Source organism: Condylura cristata, unplaced genomic scaffold (assembly GCF_000260355.1).
Source record: "Condylura cristata isolate star-nosed mole 26May11 unplaced genomic scaffold, ConCri1.0 scaffold00008, whole genome shotgun sequence".
In the NCBI taxonomy this organism is placed as follows: domain Eukaryota; kingdom Metazoa; phylum Chordata; class Mammalia; order Eulipotyphla; family Talpidae; genus Condylura; species Condylura cristata.
This window is the reverse complement of record NW_004567109.1, coordinates 30660402-30682397: the sequence shown is the minus strand read 5'-3', so window position 1 is coordinate 30682397 and position 21996 is coordinate 30660402. Positions and strand designations below refer to the sequence as shown.

Sequence of the window (21996 nt, the reverse complement as noted above, 5' to 3'; positions counted from 1 at the left end):
AGAGGTGACCACATGGCGTGGCAGACCTCTCCTGGCCAGCAGTGTACTTCGTTGATCTGCCTGTTCTGCTTCCCACTCTGTCTCTGGTGAAGCCTCTCGCTGCCCCTGAGCCTCTGGCCTGTATCCCAGTTCTGTATGCACAAATAAAATAAATCTTTTAAAAAAGAGCCAGGAAAAAGCATGGGCAGCAAAACAAAACCAGTTTCACCACAGATCAGTGTCTACACCCAGCAGTGGATTTGGTTGTTAAAAGCATTTAGGTGCTCTTTTATATTCTTTTTCTACTAAATTCAGAAACTGCTTCTTCTCCCTTTACAACATATTTAATCCTGTTACATAGATTTTCAAGATGTGGAACAAAGAACTTTATGTGCGGGAACAACAGGATGCATATGAATTCTTCACTAGTCTCATTGATCAGATGGATGAATATCTTAAGGTAGAAAAAAAATTCATTTTCCTCAGATTCTCTCAAGTTCTATAGTATGAGAACAGCATTTTAGGGTTTGCGATTATAATGAAACCAAGAAATCAGATATCAGTCATCATTAATACCAACTGTAATTCAAATCTTCTGATTCTGAACATTAAACCAGCTCACTAAAGTTACAGAATTCATTGCTGCTTACTTCATCTGACACTTGGCCAAGTATTAGCAGCCATTTGCAGCTACATAGCCTGTGCTTGTGCGTGGAGATACCTGTCCTCAGTGTGTTCCGTCAGCCAGAGAACTGCTGCTGTGTGCAGAGCAATACTAGATTAACACGTTTGGGTGAGGGTCAAATCCAAAACTTTTTACCCCTCCCAGCAAAACACGTAACACTCCTACACAACATTGCTGTCCGGGTGCAGACAACCGTCACTACAACACTGCGTCTCCTCTCAGCAGCAGGCAGTTTATCCATCTCACTTCTTAAATTTAGAGCATTCTAAAATGCTGAAAAAAGCAAAGATTGTGGAGAAATGCTATGAACTGGCCATGATGGTTCAGAAGGGTTGGAGTCCTCAGGACACGCTGCCCTTCCTCAGCTGGGGCTGCCCAGCTTGGTTTGTCCTTCTCTGACCCTGGCAGCGCTCCGACATTGGTCTCAGTGGCTCTGAGTTCCCAGCTCAAACTACCAAGACGAGTCTTCTCATTGTGGTGGTTAAATTGTAGTCCATATTTTAACTTCAGTCTAAAGAAATATCTGTGTAATTAACTTATGAGCTCTGAGTGCATCAACTGAAATTTTAAATTTTTATTCACACAGAAAATGGGAAGAGACCAAATATTTAAGAATACTTTTCAGGGCATCTATTCTGATCAGAAGATTTGTAAAGACTGTCCTCACAGGTCAGTAACAATATCACTGAAATAAAAAAGATACTTGTCATTTTTAAATGATCCTTGTAGTATGAGTTTCACATTTGTTGAGAGACTTGGAGCTATATCTCAATGTATCTATAAATATTTGTCTAATTAAAGTTCTTTGATTTCCTTTTCTAAAATTTCTTTGTTGAAATTCATAATTTTAAGCAATCCTGAATTGTCAAAAATTAGTATTTTTATTTGATAATGTAAAGGATGAGGGAAATATATGCTAATTTCATTAATGAGAAATTCTGTATTCAGTCTTAGGTTTGGTAGTAATTAAAAATTTCTGACTTCCATTGTCGACCATGATTTTTCTATCTCCTAATCAGATATGAGCGTGAGGAAGCTTTCATGGCTCTCAATCTTGGAGTTACTTCTTGTCAGAGTTTGGAAATTTCTTTGGACCAGTTTGTTAGAGGAGAAGTTCTAGAGGGAAGTAATGCGTATTACTGTGAAAAATGTAAAGAAAAGGTATTAAATTTGCCCTTTTTTAAAAAAAAGATTATTACTCACATAATTTGCTTTTATATTTTATGTAAGATCAATATTAGCTATTATTACTACTTGTTTTCACTTGAGTGAGTAAAGTCTTTAGAAACCTGTGAACTTTGTGTTATTTACTTTGCTCTTTCATTTTCCTACATGAAAATAATTGGATTTTGCTTTTCCTTAGAGGATTACAGTGAAAAGGACCTGTATTAAGTCTTTGCCTAGTGTCTTGGTGATTCACCTAATGAGATTTGGATTTGATTGGGAGAGTGGACGATCCATTAAATATGATGAACAAATAAGGGTAATGTTTTTTCCTTTTATAGTTTCAAATTTCATCTACATTGTAAAAGGCTGTGGTTTAGACTTCTGAGAATACACAACCCTTGCTGCTAGTGAAACAGGCAGATCTGTAGTAACTCTTTACCGTAAAGTAAAATATTTTTCGTAAGGTTCAAGCAAAAACCTACATATACTTCCCCAGACTTGTGAGATCTTGTGATTGAATTAGGGAGGTAGTCCTAGCTTAAATTAGGAAAACACATCACTCCTCCTCTCATCTCACTCAGTTGGGTACTAGTTACTAATTAAATGTGACCTTTTTGCTTCTTAATAGTTTCCCTGGATGCTGAATATGGAGCCTTACACAGTTTCAGGAATGGCTCGCCAGGATTCATCTGCTGAAGTTGGTGAAAATGGGAGAAGTATGGATCAGTGTGGTGGAGGATCTCCACGAAAAAAAGTTGCCCTCACAGAAAACTATGAACTTGTCGGTGTCATCGTGCACAGTGGACAGGCCCATGCCGGCCACTACTACTCCTTCATTAAGGACCGGCGGTAAGGGCTCGGCCTCCTCCTGTCCTGGGGCAGTTTCTCCCCATAGCCCCCACCTGCCTGCCTTGTGGGCACACAAGGCACAGCACTCCTCCACCCAGCCCCACTGTCCCTCCCCCGGCTCCTTCTGTCATCCACACTTGTGGTACAAGGAAGTTTTACATTACTCATTGGTCTCATTTCATACTGAATTTGTTAAAACTTCATACAACTGTTTTTACCCCTTCTGTTGATATTTGAAAAGTTGTTCAGAAATTGGACACTGTTGCTGTATTTTTCTTAGGGTTTTTCAGATGGAAATGCATAGACAGTGGGATGTTTGGTTTTTGACCTTATAATGTTTGTCATCTCTGTGACCTAGGGGGTGTGGAAAAGGAAAGTGGTATAAGTTTAATGACACAGTCATAGAAGAATATGACCTAAATGATGAGACTCTGGAATATGAATGCTTTGGAGGAGAATATAGACCAAAAGTTTATGATCAAAGTAAGTATTTACAGATGGATATTTTCTGCTAGTTATCTCTTACAGTTTTCAATCAAATTATAGCTTTCCATACAAATATAGTCGATATAGTTATTTTTACATGCTGCTGCTCTAGCTGCTTAGAGCCACAGGCTCCTTAATAGCTAAAACGAAATGTTCACACTTCTAGCAAAAATTTTATAAATCTGTGCAATGCCTTGGCAGGGCAGAGGTGACAAATCAGGAGAAGTATATTAAGAGAAAGAAATTAATATCAAAAAGAAATTAATATCAAACTAATGTAAACAATTTCAACCTTAAAGAATGTTTTCAAAAACAGTAGTTATCCACTAAAATTTTTACTTCTCCTTTTCACTTACATAGAGGTATGATGAACTAAAGAAGACATTTTTAGAGCTGTGTTTTCAAAACCAACTTTATTGTATCAGATGGCCAAGAATCTTTCTACAGCTTTTTCCCTCAAAAACGATGAAGAAGTCCAAAAGCTTTTTGCACAGACCTTAGCATTTCTACACTTGATCTTAGCCAAAAGGCTGAGAAGCGATAGATCTTAGCATTTCTGAAGCCTGGTTTTGAAGTATTCTAGGAGTGTTTGTAAATTTCTGTATGTATTAGTTCCACTGTATTAGATTCTCATGCAGTACCATGTTGTACTGCATGTGTACCATGTGTAATACAGCACTTCATTAATGTTGGATAGGCTATCATTGCTGTTCTTTGCAGAAATGCTTCAGTGAGGCCAATTAAAATCTAAGCCTGTGCCTTAGGACTATTATTTAAGTATGACTTGCCACTTAAGTGTGGTATACCTGCTCAGGAGCACGTGCCTTCTTTCTCCCGCTCCCTCATCATACAGCTCCCACAGCTCCCTGATTCTGCCTTGTCTCCCAAGGGACTCTCTGCAGTACTCTGAAAAGACATTTTGCTTATACTTTGCATTTAGTAAACTTAGTAAGTAGTTACTTGCTAGAAGATCTGAAGGTCCTTTGTTTCCTATTCTCAAGACAAGGAAAAATTTTTTACTTACAAAGGCTTCTTTCTTGATGTCTTATAAAGCAAACCCATATACTGACGTACGCCGAAGATACTGGAATGCCTATATGCTCTTCTACCAAAGGGTGTCCGATCAAAACTCCCCAGTATTACCAAAGAAGAGCCGTGTCAGTGTCGTTCGGCAGGAAGCTGAGGATCTCTCTCTGTGAGTTTCTCTCCTGTGTGGTTTGCTAGTGCTTTGCTTTCAGTAAGTGGTACTGTAAACTTATAACGTATGCTATTTGGGATTTAAAGACAGTGTAGCTAAGCTAGGAAGAAACTCTATGAAGGAAATAACTAAATCTCTGTACCCCTTTTTCTCGGTGCTATCTGGTAATTATTTCATCAGCAAAAAGTTATATTGCATTTAGAAACATGCATGTGAATTATTTCATTCTAGAATTGAGGTTTTTATATTCTTATTTATTGACTATACATTCTGTCCAAATCATAGTGCTGCACCAGCATTGTCATAATTTGTTTTTATGCTCTGTGAATTTGCATTTTCAATATTGGGTCAGAAAAGTACGCAGTTTATTTTTAAGGCTACTACTCTGTTTATGTAAGTTTGTCAGATTGTATGTGACTACTAGAGTAATTGCCACTTCAGGCAAGTCATTTTTCTGATTCTACTCTTAGGTCAGCACCATCTTCACCAGAAATCTCACCTCAGTCATCTCCTCGGCCCCATAGGCCTAACAATGACCGACTTTCTATTTTAACTAAGCTGGTTAAAAAAGGTGAGAAGAAAGGACTGTTTGTGGAGAAAATGCCTGTTCGAATATATCAGGTAAGAACTGTAGAAAAATTCTAAGGGACAAAATTCACATGTCAGTGTCTATCTTCTAGGTCTGAAAATGCTCCTGTCAGCCTACTTGTGTGCTTAGTTTTACCCATCTTGTCTTTCACACCAACTCACAGAGGTATCTACAGACTCAAGATTGACCAGTACTGTTTCTGACATGCTGTGTAATTGTGGGAAGCCACAGATAACACTGGAGCAGGGTGCTGAGGGGGCAGTAGAGAAAGACATTACCAAAGTTAACTTACTGTGTCAAGAGAGAAAAACAAGTCAGGGTTTACAGCCTTTATATAGAAGTAATATGACAATGATGACCATTAATTACTGCATATCTACTGTGTGATGTGTGCTTTAAGCAAATTACTAGTTATTAAGATACTCTTGTGGAAAAGCAGGGTTTAGTTCCATTTTTCAGATGGGAAAACTCAAAAAAGAAGAATTGAGTAGACACTGTCAGATTTAAATTTATCACTGCTTGACTCCCCATTCCAGACTTTATATGCTAAGCAATAGCAAAGTAGCCAGAACTGGAAGTTTAAGAAAAATACAGTTTTTCACTAAGAAAGTTAAGCCCTCTGAAATAAGGAAAGTATCCTTTCTCCAAAAATAATGGTTTAGAATTCACCTGGTTTTTTGCCTAAATATCCTGAAAGGGTTTGACTTAATGAATAGTGATTCACTTTTTTACAGCTTCTTGTAGTTGAAAGGAAATTTTCTTTCTCCTTTTTTAAAAATTCAAAACATGAGGGTTTTTATGAACTTTTACCTAATATAAAACTCTTGTAACTTAATGTATCACTAAAAATGTTTCCCACATACTAGGTTAATCTGTTCCTTAAAAACAATTTTTTATTAATTTTCTTTTGTAGATGGTGAGAGATGAGAATCTCAAGTTTATGAAGAACAGAGATGTGTACAGTAGTGATTATTTCAGTTTTGTCTTGTCTTTAGCATCATTAAATGCCGTAAGTACTATTTGGCCTAATAATGGAATATGGAACATAATTAAATATACTTTGGTTAGCACATTTATCCTCACTCTCAGTTAACCATTCAGATTAGATGCAAAAATATCCCACAGATGTGTCACTTGCTTGGTGATACTAAAATACAGGTCGTGTTCAAAATGTGTAATGCAGATTATAGAAGGGTTGGGTTTCCACATGCTCACCCTTTTCAGTGCTCTTATTTAGATTTTATAAAGAATCTAAATTTCGCATGAGATGATGTCATTGAATAACAGACTTTGCAGAAATTAGTTTTTCCTAATTCATGATCACATGCTACCACACTCAAGAGTGACTTCTGAGTACTTCTTTTTCACTAGTACCATTATTATAATTTGAAAAAAAGGGGAAAACTTTCTTAGTATGTTCAGAGTATCTTAACCTACTGTGATCTGAAGACGTTTTGAGAGGACTTCTCATGAAAGAAATGAAGAAATATCTTTCCTTAATCTTTTCTTAAATTTAGATGGAACACTTCTATAATGAATGGGCTAAATTTTCTCAGTATTTAAATTTATTATATGTTATACAATTCATAATAACAAGTAGTAGTCTATAAAACTCTTTTGGAAAAAAAAAAAAAAACCCTCTTTTTTTCCCTCCTTCTTTCACAGACTAAACTAAAGCATCCATATTATCCTTGCATGGCAAAGGTGAGCCTGCAGCTTGCCATTCAGTTCCTTTTTCAAACTTATCTACGGACAAAGAAAAAACTCAGGTAAGAAGTAATGTTTTGATAAGTCTGTTGTGACAAAAAGGCACTAGTTATTCAACTGAAGCTGAATTTATGAATTCAAATTTTCAGAATATTGTGAAAGAAACTGACATATTCAGATGATGGCACAGTTCCTACTGTTAAGAAGTTGCTAGCCTAATAGGAAAATGTAGAGTTTTAATTAAAAAAGAACTGTGATACAAGGCTTAGATATTGTGTCTTTGGAATAGGGCAAAATCATTCCCAAAAACAAAGATTAGTAGACGTTAAAAGACATTAATAGTCTCAGAGAATTTTGAAAAGCAAAAATAGAAAAATAGTGAACATTCTACATGAAAAGGAAAAACCTGAGGAACATGTAAGACTTGCCTAAGAGTTGGTATCCTCGTGCTTTCCTCGTACATCGGAGGAGCTCATTTGAGGGGAGGTGGAGTGCTTGGTTTGATGAGCTCATTGCGTGCCCTGAGTGACAGGGAAAGAAGTTTGGCTTCGCTTCATAAGAATTTTGGAGGGTTTTTGAACTGGGGTAGGATAGGGGACAGGGTGTTCGGAGTGAAGCTGTAGATACTACAGACTTTTGTTGCAGCCAGTAAAGTGCCTGGCACATTGTATGCTCTGGGTAACCAACTGTTCTGTGAACAGTGAGTAGTAGCACATTAGTTTGTAAGCTGTACCTTGAACAAAGAGAGACTCAGGATGAAAAGACCAGTTGGAAGACCATTAAGGCGCTCAGTCTTTCCTTTCTTGCTAGTGCAGTGAGCTTTTTCAAGTATGAAAAGGTTTTTGGAGAGATTTTGCAGTGAAGAAGCTTTTGAGAGGAAAAAAAAAATACAATGGCAACTTAATTTTCATTCATCATAATTAAAGCTATATTAAGTGAGACCAGTTTTTATTAAAGAAGAAATAATGTGACCCTTTTATTATCTGGCTAGGACTGACTAAGAAAATTTGGCTGCTTTTATTTGTGAATCTGTTGAAGCTGTCTACACACTATGCAGTTTCCACTGTGTCCTGTATTTACTATTTTGAAACCTGGGGGACGAAAGGGTTAGGGTGATGTGACATCTTGGTAGTAGCAATCTTGGCTGTAGCAATAAAGTACACAAATGTTCATGTAGTAACCTATTCTGAAAGGGTATATTTGGTGATCATAATAAATCAGTTAAGCAAAACAGTACGCTTCATACAGATCAGATACTTTACCGATTGAATTTATTTTAAGAAGATGCAGAAAGCCTAAACTGCTTCAAGCTTTTAGGGGGAGCAGAAGGCAATTGGGAGATGAGTGGCATCAGAAGTACCAAAACCTTCAGAACCCTGGCTGTGGGGTACCAGAGCTATGATGATCAGCAGGCGCTGAATATTAACTTCTCCAGCCTGCCCCTCAAAAAACTAAAATACAGAGTGATACTCTATGAGGCTGTCACTAGAGCCACGTTCCTGATACCACTCTTTGTTTTCATAAAGGGTTGACACTGAAGAATGGATTGCCACTATTGAAGCATTACTATCAAAAAGTTTTGATGCTTGTCAGTGGCTGGTTGAATATTTTATTAGTTCTGAAGGACGAGAACTGATAAAGTAAGTATCAAGATCTTTTCGTTAGAAATTTGTGTGTCTCTCTCTTCGAGTGATTTAAGGTTGAAATTTCTTGCAACTCTATGTCATTGTGAAATAATTTTTCTGACTGGAGTCAATCAGAAGCCACACCTATTGGACTAGACTGGAACCTGTTGGGGGACTGCGAAGCGAGCATGTGTGCCTAGCCAGGGCGCTTAGTGGGAAGGTCCTTCTGCTCAAGGGCCCTGAACCACCAGGCCCTTCCCCTAGGGACTCGCAGTCTGTACCAGGCAAGGTAAACTGGTCGGTAGTTCTAGGTTCCCAAACAGTAATGCCAATACTCTCTCTATGTGTGGGAAATATTCTCAAATACTTTTTAGAAATTTACTGGTAGTATGATACATATGGTAATACATATGATAACATATGTATCATTGCATACTACATTGTGATAGAATGATAGTCGATTTGCTTTTCTTGGTAAAAATTTAAGATGCCCCAACCACTGTGAATGTTTACACCTTATTCTCAATCATCCTCATTCAATTACCTTATCTTGTCCTATGGAAATTCAGTGTTCATATGGGGTCCCAGCAAGCCAGTGTCTTAGTAGCATCTTTATCCCAGTGGGCTCTTCCTTTACTCTGCCTCAGCTGTACCTTCTCACACCCTAAGCTTGCCCTGTTTGCTCACCCCAGTCACCTTGCCTCAGGCCTCATGTGAAAGTACAATGATGAGGTGACCAGTTTTCTGTGCCCTGTCACAACTGCTCACACCAGAGTCTGTTCCCTTCTTCTCCTTTCCTTCTGTTAGTGTGGGCAGCATCCTGTCTTCCCTAAATAAATCCCCGTATGTGCCTGACTTCTCAGGGAAGTGCGCCCTTTAATTATTGACTTCTCAGGGAAGTGGGCCCCTTAATTATTTAATTATTCCTGCATCTTTACCTTCTAGAACTTTCTATTTAGTCACTTCCATCAACATACAAAAATGATTTGGAATCACTGAACTTAAAGATTGACATCAGGGAAGTTATAAATGTAGTCCCTTCCCACAGGATAACAACAGTGTAGTGACAAGTTTGATATCTAATGGAAATTCTTGATCATTCCTCCTCTCTAGGTTTAATCTCTAAACAATTTATTCACTTGCTTGATATCCCAACCTCTTCCAGTTTACCTCCTACAGCAATAAATGTGTTCTTTCTAAAACAAGTGAGATCACTTTACTTCATTTCATTGCTTAAAAATTCTTTTACATGTAAGCAGTATTGTTAGTAATACTCAGATCCTCAGAATCTTTACCATAATCTTACTGACTCTAGTCTTTATCTGTCCTTCTACCTTTCACTTTCATCCTCGTACTTTAGATATATTGATCTGCTGGTTCCTTGAATACACTAAACCACTTTTTCCTGACTAGAGACACTTGTACCTATTACCCCTAAATCCCAAAATTTCTCCCTTCCACTCTTCTCATCCACAGAAGGAAAGAGGCAGAATCTTTCAGCCTCAAATACTTCCAAGAGGGCTAAGTGACAAGTCAGAGTTGTAGAAGAGAAAAGGAAGATAGAAATACAAGCACAGGGAGATCAGAAGGTGCTGACTTGACTCAGAACTTTGACTGAGAAATTGAGAGGTGCCAAGGAGAATTACTCATGAGTAATAGAAGTGACAGACTTTTAGGTTCTTTATTTTCATAGCTTCTTAAATCCAAATCTACATTTATATAGATAGTTATTTCAAGGGAAGACATGAAAAAGGAAGAAAATCCACTTTTCAGGGTTCAAAAATTTTGTTTCACTCTTTGGCCTTCCTCCTTCAGAGGATGTTGTGGGTGTGTGCTAAGGCCGTAAGTTCAGCAGACTTGAACTAATGTCTTAGACACTGTTTCTTGGAGAGTGGGTGGGACCCATGTTAGAAAATCTATGTACTTGTTTACACCACATTTTTCATTTTAGGATTTTCCTGTTGGAGTGCAATGTGAGAGAAGTACGAGTTGCTGTGGCCACCATTCTGGAAAAAACCCTAGATAGTGCCTTGTTTTATCAGGATAAGGTCAGTCTCATTTTTAAAATGGCATGTATACATTCTGCTCTTATCGGATGTTTTAAATTGCACATTGATAAGAAACAGAACCTGGGATTGAAGTCTGGTGATTTTGCCATATAAAATGACTACTGTGAACTTCTTTTCTGATAAATGCCAGTGTAGAAGGAATTCTGTCCTTTTCTCTTCACATTCTAGAAACTAGGGTAGGCTAGGAATGTAGGTCTACTTTGGTTTGCTTCAGTAGTTTTTCTCCAAAAAACACTTTCCAGTGTTTGATTTCAAAAGTTTGTATTAGATCTCACTGAACTGCGGCTAACCTGAGTCTAGAGACTCTAGTACAGACCTTCGACATTTTTTAACACCCTCTACCCCCACAGCTCTTTCTTTATAAGCTATACTCAATATATTCGGTTGCCTCTAAATGGCAACCAAACTTAGTGCCGTGTGTTCAAAGCACTGGCCAAAGTAGTTCATTCACAGGTCTCTACTGTCCCCTAACCTCTGTTCATGTTCCTCTGAATTTCTTCTTCCTAACCCTGCTTCCTGCAGCATGATTTCTGGTTCACAATTCTACACATCCTAAAATAATCTATGATAGTCATTACCCTCCTCAAGTCCCAAAGATTTTAAGTCTTAAGGAAATAAATGAAATACAATGTAAGCCTGATTATTCAATCTGTTATATTAAGTCCTAGCAAATAACAGTTACTTCCCAAGTTTGCTGTTTCAAACAGCTGACACTACATGGAAAACTTTGAAAAATGTTACTTTCAGAAGTAATTGGCTCTAATAAACATTGGCTAGAGGCAGTGTGTCTCAGTGAACTAAATGCAGATTCTAGGAATTACTGTTTCAAATTCAGATGTCAGCTTTGCTGTGGAATCTTAAGCAAGTCTTGAAGGACAATGTTAATCTAAATACAGTAGTGCCTGTTACCCATGCACAGTTAGTTCCTAAGGCAGTACCACCTCAGGAATTTTGCTCAATGCAGAATGAATAAGGAGGTCAAATATATCCATTAGGAAGGACCTAGAAGAAGACTGTTCCTCAATTCCAGGAACCATAAGGAAGTTGTTTACACTACAGTAGTGGCTTTCAATCAATTTAAATAGCAGAACCATTTTTTAAACCAAACCTCGCCAGGCTGCAAAATATGTAAAATAGGCCAACGGGAGCTACTTCAGACAGTTTGAATATCATTGCTCTGAAATACCTTGTTGAAGTTATTAAGATATTTAACACAAAGTCCATCTCATTCTCCTCCTCTTTCCCATGTACCAATCCAAACAAAGGATCATGGTAGAGTTCTTGTGCTCTCCCTCTAGAGGGGGTCAGGCTGTTGTAGATTATCCACCTGCCTCCTACAGCAGGACTGCAGATGGTGGGCAAGGAAGGGTGTGTAAGGACACACACAGGGAGACATTTGACTCAGTAAATTTCACTTGATATCCAGCAGGTGTATTTATGTCTATTTCCTCCCCGTAAAGGAAATTGGTGCCTCTTGCCACCCACTATATTGTAAAGTACTTGGAAAGTGAAGTGCTATGTAAATGCTAGAATTCACTGTATTTATAATGAGTGTGACAGGATGGATGGGAATAATTCAAGAGCCTATGAATACCTTCTTCACAGGAAATGAAATAAACAAGAGTAGTAAGCCTACTCTTAATTCTTAGATCACAGATGAATTTCTAGGCACTTGTCCAAAAACAGCTGGGGTGGGAGGGAAAGAAGAACCAATGTGATAACCAAAATGGTTTCTAAACAAATAAAATGTTTTTCAAAGCTTTCCATGAGGCGTCAGCGGGCTTTCAAGTAAGTTCCCAGTCGAGTCGATATTACCGTTGTCATTCTGTCAGGCTGTTGCTCTCCATCTGCTCCATGGCTTGATTTCTAGCCACTATGCCTGTGTCTGTGTTTTTATTCTTTGCATCTGTGATTATGTGAAGAAGTAGCAGAGTAGAGGGAGGGACTCAGAAATAGGTTTCCTGTAAACCCCCCACCTATATTTAAAAGGGAGAAAAGTTGGCTCTCGAGAAAACATGACCATGAGACGGTAGACTCATGCCCTTGAATCTGAAATGTTGGACATAAAACTAAGGCTTTCCTTTTCACTATTTCAGCAGTACCTTGGAAGATAAACTTTTATGCTCTCCAAAGCATAAATCCATCCAAATCTGAGACTGGATTGTATCAAGCAGATTTTCCTTTTGTTCTTATGGTGGTTTACTTCAGATTAACTTTGTTACAAAAGTCTTTTTCTTTCTTTCTTTATGTGACTTCGTCTTTCTTCATACCAGTCAAAAAGCCTTCATCAGTTACTGGAGGTGCTACTTGCTCTGTTGGATAAAGATGTCCCAGAAAATTGTAAAAATTGTGCTCAGTATTTTTTCCTGTTCAACACTTTTGTACAAAAGGTAAGTGATTTTTTTTTCTAATATTCCTAACATAGCGGGATTTTGTATAGTATAAAGTGCTCCTCTGTTCTTCCAAAGGAAAAAATGTAGTGGTCAATAGAGAACCTGTGTGATGTAGTTTTGTGTTACTCCTTTAAAATCTTAATCCCTCCTTGGTGGCACAGAATTAAAGTGCAGCACTATGAAGCTGTCGGCAGATACTACAGCACAAGTTCAATCCCTGGCCAGGGAGGTGATCCATCTGGCACAGCAGACCACTCCTGTTCCGCCCACTACTCCCCTCAGCAGCATATTTCAGTAGATCTGCCTGTTCTGTTCTCCACTCTGGCTCTGGTGAATCTTTTCACCTCCTCACACCTCTGGCTTATACTAGCCCAGTTCTTGAATGCATAAATAAATAAATCTTTTTAAATAAATAAAATCTTTATCTGTCATTATGTTACTCACATGAATTCTGTATGTGTAGGTTTGGTTACTCATTGATAGCAGTAGAAATCTACATTAAACCTAATGGCTAGCTGCATATTTAGTGGCCATTGTGTCTATCAAAACTTGTCAGTTTTTCTAAATAGATGTTCTAATAAGTGCCTTCTTTATGTAAATGACTGCATTCTTATTTAGCTGTGTTTTAAGATAAATGTTTGTCTGCATAGGAATATAACGTGTTTCCTGTTTTGTGACAGCAAGGTATCAGGGCAGGAGATCTCCTCCTGAGACATTCTGCTCTGCGACACATGATTAGCTTCCTCCTCGGGGCAAGCCGGCAAAGCACTCAGGTACCGCCTGCTTTCAGAGCCTGGGGACACTTCATTTTACTTTGTAGGTGACAAATAGCTTTAATTTCATAAGAAATCAGCTCTGTAGATTTTAAAATGCCTTATTATTAGCTATTCTTATAGCTTCCTCAAAGAATGTAGTCTGCTAATAATGCATGGAAATGACCGGCTAGATGTCACTCATAAAGTGAACTGCCAAGTATCACAGGAGCAAGGTGAATTCAGACAGGGGAAAGAGGCCTCAAAAGCCCTACAGGAGTCATGGATTGGGTCTTCCACTCATGCTCTGGAGTCGGGGGCAAGGCTGTTGTGGGAGCTGTTGCTTCCCAGCATGCTGATGAAGCAGAATTCAAATGTGACGTATTGTTACACACTGAAGGTTTGCAGCAGACACAGGTTACTCATTCAGAAAATGAAAGGGAAGTTGTTTTATAATAAAGGGGCTTTATAGATCTGAAAGTGATTCTGATTTGAAGTTCCTGTATTGGTGTATTTTCGCATCCATTGTATTTCTTTTGTTTGCTAGATTTAAAATACACAAAATGTGCACATACATAATGATCAAACTACTGAAGGCAGGTAGCATAGGCAGTGCATGGCACAGGGAAGTTTGACTCTGTAAGGGAGACAGACATGACGCTTCACCTCCTTGGAGTTTCCGGTCACATCATTGTGCTGCTCTGACTCCCCAGGATTAAAATAAGTACTGACCCCACAGCCTGCTCTGTGTGGGTTTGCTGAGGTGAACAAATCCATCTCTCACTTCAAGCTCTTCCATCTCAGGGGCTCTACTGACATTGGCAACTAATTTTAAGTTCACTGTTATTTAAATATACTCAGTTTTGTTTTTCACTGAAGAAGCACATAAAAATGAAAACCTTTCCACATAAAATGTCTCCTCTGATCCTCACAACCACAGAGCAGGCAGAGCAGGTAGCATTATCTCTGCCAGTAGACACAGCTCAGGCAAGCCATGGGATCGCCACACGCACCAGCACACTGAGCGGCAGCGGAGGGTCAGGCCCTGGGCGTCCAGCCTCACATGTTTTCCCCAATATTCGATTAGCATTCAGTGCATAAATTGGGTGCATAAGTCGTTTTGTTTGGAATGGTAGGTCTGAGGTTTCAGGTGCCCTGAAACCTGAGCCCTCTCATGCCCTGACATCTTCTACTGTCAAACATAGAGAAGTAATTGTGGCCCAAAATATCATGAACAAGCACAACCTTTCCCTTTCATGTTCCTCTCATGTTACTTCTGACTGAAACACTATCATCCACTTTATTTTCTCTGCCGACAGATACGTCGTTGGAGTTCAGCACAAGCTCGAGAATTTGGGAATCTTCACAATACAGTGGCATTACTTGTTTTGCATTCAGATGTCTCTTCCCAAAGGAACGTTGGTAAGCTTTAATGTATCTTTCGTACATGAAGAAAATGAGGAGATGGTGAGTTTGTCAAGAATGCAGAGGCAGTAATGATGTTGGCCATTAAGTTGATACTATTTCTTTCCCATTTGGCTGTTTGATACTTGAGGTACACTAAAAATTTCATTTTAATTCACATTAAATGTCACCACAATGAGGTATCTCACACCAATTAGAATGTTTGTATCAAAAAGACAAGAAGTAAGAACTGTTAGTGAAGTATGGAGAAAAGGGACCCTGTGCACAGTTGGTGGGATGTAATCGGTGCAGCCACTGTGAGGGACAGATTGGAGAGTCCTCAAAAATTTAAAATTGAGCTACCATGTGATCTAGGCGCTGCACTTCTGAAGAAATAAAAGCGCTGACTTGAAAAGACATAGCACCCCATGCTCACTGCAGCAGCGCATAGAGACGGTCTGAGTGTCCGTTGACACATTTAGGAGAGAGAAGTTATGCATATGTAGTATGCGTTGCATATGTGTAGATAGGTATTTTAGATATACACAATGATATATTGTTCAGTTGCTAAAAAGAATGAAGTCTTGCCATTTGTAAGGTAGGTGGACCTTCAGGGCATTAATCTAAGTGAAATAAGTCAAAGAAAGATAAATAGCCTATGATCGCACTTGTATGAAGAATGTAAAAAAAAAAAAAAAAAGCCCAGGCTCATAGATACCAAGAACAGACAAGTGGTCCCAGAGGCATTGTGCCAGGGAGGAGGGCAAAATGGTTAAGGGGGTCAAAAGGTACAACAGTTATACTAAGTCCTGGGGATGCAGTGCAGCACAGAGATGACGGTCAGTAATACTTGTTGCATATTTGAGAGTTGCTAAAAGAATAGATCTTAAAAATCTTATCACCAGAGAAAAGAATTTTTGTAACTCTGCTTGGAGACAAATATTAACCTGACTTACTGTGATTATTTCAGAATATATACAAATATCGAAGTATTGTATTATACATTGGGAACTAATACATTGTTTTTTTTTTTAATAAAAAATAAAGAGAAACATGCACACACATATCCCACAACTACTCATCGACATAAGGAATTAAGTTTTTATATTTTTTATATTTTTACATAGAGAATCATACTAAAGTTTCAAAATAAGAAGTGACAATTTTACAATTTGAAGTTTTAGTAAAATCGATATAGAACATCAGTCCTGAATACATTTTAAACATTGTCTAAGAATTACTCTATCAAACAATTCTTTCTCTTTTTTTCTAAGATTTATTTTGCTTACTTATGCATACAAGAACTGTAGGCCAGAGGTGCTGGGAGTTGAGGGGGTTCGCCAGAGACAGTGGGGAACAAAACAGGCAGATCTACTGAAAAACAATGCTAACTTCTGAGGGGAGCAACAGGCGAGACAAGAGAGGTCTGCTGTGCCGTGTGGGTCAGTTTTCTGGCCCAGGATCAAATTCATGCCAGTGGCTGGTATGAGTGGCTGGCGATAGCTAGTAACACTGAGATTTTAACCCCTGAGCCACCAGGGAGTCCCCAAAAACAATATTTCTTTGTATATATATTTAAAACTATACAGTTTTTCTTGTTTTTTACATAGATTTTTTTTTAGTCATGTTAAGCTTCATTTTATGATTGTCACAAGAGTAAAAGAAAGTCAACCAGTTTTTGGGTGGTGGGCATTGAACTCAGGGTTCATTTAGTACCATAAATGAAAGGGAGAAAAAATCCAAGACATGTGGGTTGGAGTCTCCTAGCTCCGTAAAGTTAACCAAGCTCCAGACCATTTTGGATCCTTAATACAAGATGGAAAAATTAAGACCATAGCCTTGTAGGTGTCATAAGGATTAATGAGATAAAATTTTAAAGGACTTTGTAAAAATAAAAAGGGATTTGGAACAAACTATGTCATTAAAATGCATTGAATTTAAGCTGTTGCTCCTCTTTTTTTAAACGCAGAACTAATAACCTGTTATCTTACTTAATGTAGCTAAGACCGAGGTATCCTGTGTGGTTACCCAGTATTGTAACACAAGTATGCACTATATTTCTATATACTGTTTCTGGGTCTTGTCATGACAGCACCAGCAGTATAGAAGTAATATAGCAGAGCACTAAACAGTGCTCAGTATTTTTGGTGTGCTGTACCTTTTCCATGGTGCAGTAAGTCTGTTGTCTTGAACCTCCTTATCAAATCTCAGAGTAGACAAGGAAACATAAGATGCAAAAGCTTCTGAGCTAGTAAGTGTGCTCAGTAGCCTATCTGTGAATGCAAGCCTCTGACTCTGGAGGCTGTATGTGGTAGGGTGTTGGTGTTATTTGTCAGCAAGATCTGAAGGCAGGAAAGTAAATAAAAATCCCAGTGCATCTCTGATAGAAAAATGCTTACTGACTTTCAAAGGTGACCTTCAAATGGGAGCACTCAGATGGTCATGAGGTAGTTTGCTTCCTCACCTCCATCGCATCTGAATGAAATTGCAGCTTGAGTCCTTGTTTAACAATCCATGTGGGTTCTCCTATCATAGTGGGCTATTTGAGGAACATTCTTGTCCAGGGCAGTGACTGCAGACCAGGGGACTTCAGGCATTTCATATCCTTTCATATTCATACTGCTTTGGAAGATTGTCTTGGGCTGGGGTCACTAGCCCTGAGCTCTTACTAGTCAAACCTACCTTAAGCATACATCAAAAGAGACAGGGGGACGTTCTCTCCGATTTGCCTGTATGGCTTCCCCCACTGCACTGCTAGAGAACAGATTAAGTGCTTAGCAGTTGTGTGTCAGTCTTGCGACTCACATACCTTTAGATACCTATTTCATGAAACAACATCAAGTGAGGTCATCTTGTTTGTTTAATTTCCTGAAGCTCCTGGTTTGTTCAAACAACGGCCACCTATTAGCATTGCCCCTTCGAGCCCCTTGCTGCCCCTCCACGAGGAAGTAGAAGCACTGTTGTTCCTGTCTGAAGGGAAACCTTACCTGCTAGAGGTATGTACTTATTCTAAAGCCTTTCTCTTTTCACTTTGGTCATTCTTTACTTGATGAAAAATGTCCTGTTAGTTACATTTTGCATTTTACTCTGATGGAGAGTTGTTAGGAGAAGAAACGATGCTTTCAAATGAAATTTTCTTCAGCTGTATATGTCAAAGAAATTAATCAGTGGAGAAAAGGATGGATATTTGTCTTCTCTATAACCAAGAATTAGACCTCAGGTCCAGCCCACCAAATTGCCCCTCCAGGTCTCAGGAGGAGGTAAATGGCACCTCACCAAACCCAGTTGCGCAGCTTATTATCAGAGGGCTTTTTTCACAACCTCTTGTGTATCCCTGGAATACTACCGCTCTGAAGCACAGTGTCTCTTAAGCCTCAGGATGTGAAAATAGGATGCTCAGATTGTGGGCATTTCTGCAGTCCCAATTGCTACTTCTTCCACCCAGAGCTACCCGCTTTGAGAAGTGCATCCTTCAGTCCTTCCTGCATAACTTGGTTTACGTGTCTGTGGATCTGTGCACGATATATCATGCTGCACAGTATATCATGCTGGGTTTGATAAAGCAATAGTGCTGTGCTGTTTCTCTTTTTTATTTAGCTTAACTTCGTATTTTGGGTCTGTGGGTGGTATTTGCCTCTGAAATCTGATGGCAAGTGATTTGGGGGAAACGGTACACATTTGTACAGAGTTGTCTTAAATTTCAGGCAGATTTCAGTGCCCTTATATCTATCTATAGACCCCTAAGTGTTCAGAAACCCTACTTTGAGACTGTGAATAATTATCTCAAATCAAGTAAATTTCAGTTGAAACTATAAACAACATATTGACTATTAACTGTGACCAAAGAAAAGTTTACTCCTTTTATATCCTCCCTCAGGTAATGTTTGCTTTGCGAGAACTGACAGGCTCACTGCTGGCCCTCATTGAAATGGTGGTGTACTGCTGTTTCTGTAATGAACATTTTTCCTTCACTATGCTGCATTTCATTAAGGTAAGACCCCAGTTAACCCTCATTACAACTGATGACAAAGCATCTCTTCGCTCCCAAACAGTATGCTTCTGTTAGTGAGCTTTGTTTTTCCTAGCCAGATAAGTCAGGCTTCTCTTAAAAAACTAGAGTAAAAATAGAACTCAAAATCCCACCATTCATTGATGGTCAATAGGAGCATTCTTAAGTTTCTCTTATTTCCTGTGTGTATATTTTAGCATAATTGGAATTTTTATTGTCTTTGTAATTTTGTGTCTTTCTAGTACACCTGATATTTTAAGTGTTTTCCCTTATCTTTGAAAGTTACCTGAGTATATTATTTCATCCTCATTTACCATAATTTACCTAACCATTCTTTCCTAGTTGTACAAATCTGCATTCAGTATTAAGAATAATACCTCATTATTAGTAATATATTGTGTTGTGATGATAATTATTATATAAATTGTTTTACTAATTGCAGATCATTTCCTCAGACATTATTTTTAAAAGTAGATTTTTCTCATCTTCTGAAATAATGACATAGTTAATTAGGAAGCTCTGATCAGTACTTACTGTTACTACTTATGTTGCATTTACTGACTGTCAAGTACTATTCCAAGCATATTACGTTCTAGTTCACTGAATTCTCCAGTAGTCTTGTTAGGCAGCTGCTACTATAATCAGCATCTTACAGTTGAAAACCAGGTACAGGGCCATAACTGCTGGGGCACAGCCAGACTTTGAGCACAGCAGTCTGGCTCCAAGGCCTGGCCTGCTCTTACCACCTTGCGGTACTACTGGAAAAATGGTAAACCTGTACGTACCGTTTTATTAATTCTTGATATTAATTTTTGATTACATGAGCAGTATATGACTACATTTTTGTTATGTGAAAAATTAAAACACTCAAATACCACCAACCAACATTGTCCCCTCACTCCCCTGCCCCAGGGACCAACACTGTCTGTCGCTGTGTGTCCTTCCACCCTCTCTGTAGACTGACACACCTTGGTTCTGCCAGCAGACTTTCTGCTGCAACTTCTCACAATGGGCATTAACAAGTAGCATGGGATTGATTAGAGGATTGTTCTCAGACTCTAATTAATGGGTGTTATACTCATTCTTCTCTGTATCGACCTCTACCTGAGGTAATCTCTCTACTGTTGATTATGTGACTTTGGGTAATTTTCTGTCCTGCAAAATGGGAGGAAATAGGACTTCACAGACTGTGGAGCTACAGTGAAGTGCTTCCCTTAGGCTTAGAGTGTTGTACCGCGATGTCCTTCCCACCATCTGTATGGATACACAGAGGAATGTGCTTTATAATCGCTATAAACCTTTTATAAAACTTGCTGACTTTATTTATATTCCTCACTCATAGAGTACTTATCTTAGGAATTCCTCGTTTTCATCCTATTCCTCATTTTCAGCATATTCTAGAATACAAAATAGGATATTTGTGAATAAAAAAGATATAAATTTGGATATACTTAAGTGACTTAAAATTCTCCCCTTTCCATTTTTCCTCTCACCTTTTAACTTCAAGAGTGTTGCAGCTTGGAGGACCATACAGATTATTTATTTCAGTCCCCAGATTTAGGTCATTGAAGATTCCATAGAAGGGGAGCAAGTCAAATTTGGAGACTCTGAGGCCCAGAAAGGGGACTTGACTTGCCTGCAGTCAGCCACATAGTGGTAGAACTAGGACTTGAACCCAGCACTATTGATTGCCATTCCAGAATACCTTCCACTGAAGAGTTGCTAGAATTTTTATTCTTTTAAAAAAATATTTCAGAACCAGCTAGAAACAGCTCCACCCCATGAGTTAAAGAATACATTCCAGCTACTTCATGAGATATTGGTAAGTCATAAATATTCTTCTTCATTTGTACAAGTGAACATGTGTTTTAAAGTTTAAAATGAATACATTTGCATGCATTTTCTCTGTGCTTACATTGAGTTCTTTTCATATCATTTTTTGTACTTTTTGACTTAGAGGTGAACGATAATGAAATGATCTTCCAGAGTTCAGAGTTTAGAGCCCATCGAGTACACAAGGAGTTCTAGTGCAGAGAGCAGAGGGGTGGTGGACATTTTGTATATGCTGGGCATGGGTAACTTGTTTCGACCTTACCATAACCATCAGAGGCCGCGCTGGCTCTGCAGTTCATTCATCTCTAAGAAACCGCTGTCTTTGTGCTACTGAAAGTGCTCTTAAGAGCCATGAAACCAGAATCTGATAGACTGTAGTTCACTTGCCAATGTTGGACCTTTGAAGGGCCAGGGGAGGGGTGTCAGTAATCACTCACAGTCAGCAAAATACTGTATTATTGGAAGCTGGAACTTCAAGAGGTAGAGTGACTTGCCCAGGAACTCCTTTCTAATAAATGACAGAGCCAGGATCTGAGCCATGAGTGGACCTGGAGCCTACACTCGACACCAAACCCCTGGTTTCCTTCGCTAATTATAAGTGCTGTGACCAGAAGCAATAGTAACTGAGCAGAACTTGGGGAAAGATGCCTAAACCAGACCATGAAGGGTTTCAGGTGCCAGTGAATTTCTTCCTGCAGGTGCACACTAGTGGCCAAGTTCCATTTATGTGCCTGTTGTGTTTGGGCCAGACCATTTTGCTCTTAGTTTTTGGGTTCCAGTCTACCTTGAAAAGTCAGGTATGTTGGCCCCATTTCCTGCAAGCCCAGCCCCCTGGAGAGGAGCAGCACGCTCCTTCAATGAGGCATATGTCTCTAGGCCTCCACTATACTCACTGCTTCCTGGAGCCCACTTCATTCATTTCTTGTCCTACTGGCCACTGCAGGCATTTAACTTTGCAGCCTCTTCCTTCAGAGATGGAGCACCATGGAAAGATTGTAAGCAGGGGAATTATGTGGCCTATGTCTTAGAAGACTCCCCTGGACTAAAAAAGGAAGTGAAGTTAGAATTGTAAGGCTATACAGGAGTCAGTGACAGTAGTCTAAGTATGTATGAAGTAGTAAGGCTTTGACTGAGGAGGAGGCAGAAGAGAACACTAGATGTTTTGGAAACAGAAACACTAGAATTTGGTGACTGATTGTGAGCTGTTAGGAGAGACAAGCCCAGGGGCTCCTTAAAAAGAGGGAGAGACGG

At 38.9% G+C, this 21996-nt stretch overlaps 1 protein-coding gene across 1 annotated transcript in view; it reads left to right on the top strand.

Moving 5' to 3' along the window:
• Window positions 1-21996, top strand: part of USP24 (ubiquitin specific peptidase 24) — a 95361-nt gene that overhangs the window by 64835 nt on the left and 8530 nt on the right. The window contains exons 44-61 of the mRNA XM_012722127.1: window positions 341-439; window positions 1251-1333; window positions 1684-1825; window positions 2028-2147; window positions 2460-2680; window positions 3039-3163; window positions 4220-4361; window positions 4835-4985; window positions 5867-5962; window positions 6619-6722; window positions 8187-8300; window positions 10237-10333; window positions 12628-12744; window positions 13428-13520; window positions 14819-14921; window positions 17778-17899; window positions 18781-18894; window positions 20669-20734. Of these exons, the coding sequence (XP_012577581.1) occupies window positions 341-439; window positions 1251-1333; window positions 1684-1825; window positions 2028-2147; window positions 2460-2680; window positions 3039-3163; window positions 4220-4361; window positions 4835-4985; window positions 5867-5962; window positions 6619-6722; window positions 8187-8300; window positions 10237-10333; window positions 12628-12744; window positions 13428-13520; window positions 14819-14921; window positions 17778-17899; window positions 18781-18894; window positions 20669-20734 (2109 nt within the window). The remainder of the gene's footprint in view (window positions 1-340; window positions 440-1250; window positions 1334-1683; window positions 1826-2027; window positions 2148-2459; window positions 2681-3038; window positions 3164-4219; window positions 4362-4834; window positions 4986-5866; window positions 5963-6618; window positions 6723-8186; window positions 8301-10236; window positions 10334-12627; window positions 12745-13427; window positions 13521-14818; window positions 14922-17777; window positions 17900-18780; window positions 18895-20668; window positions 20735-21996) is intronic.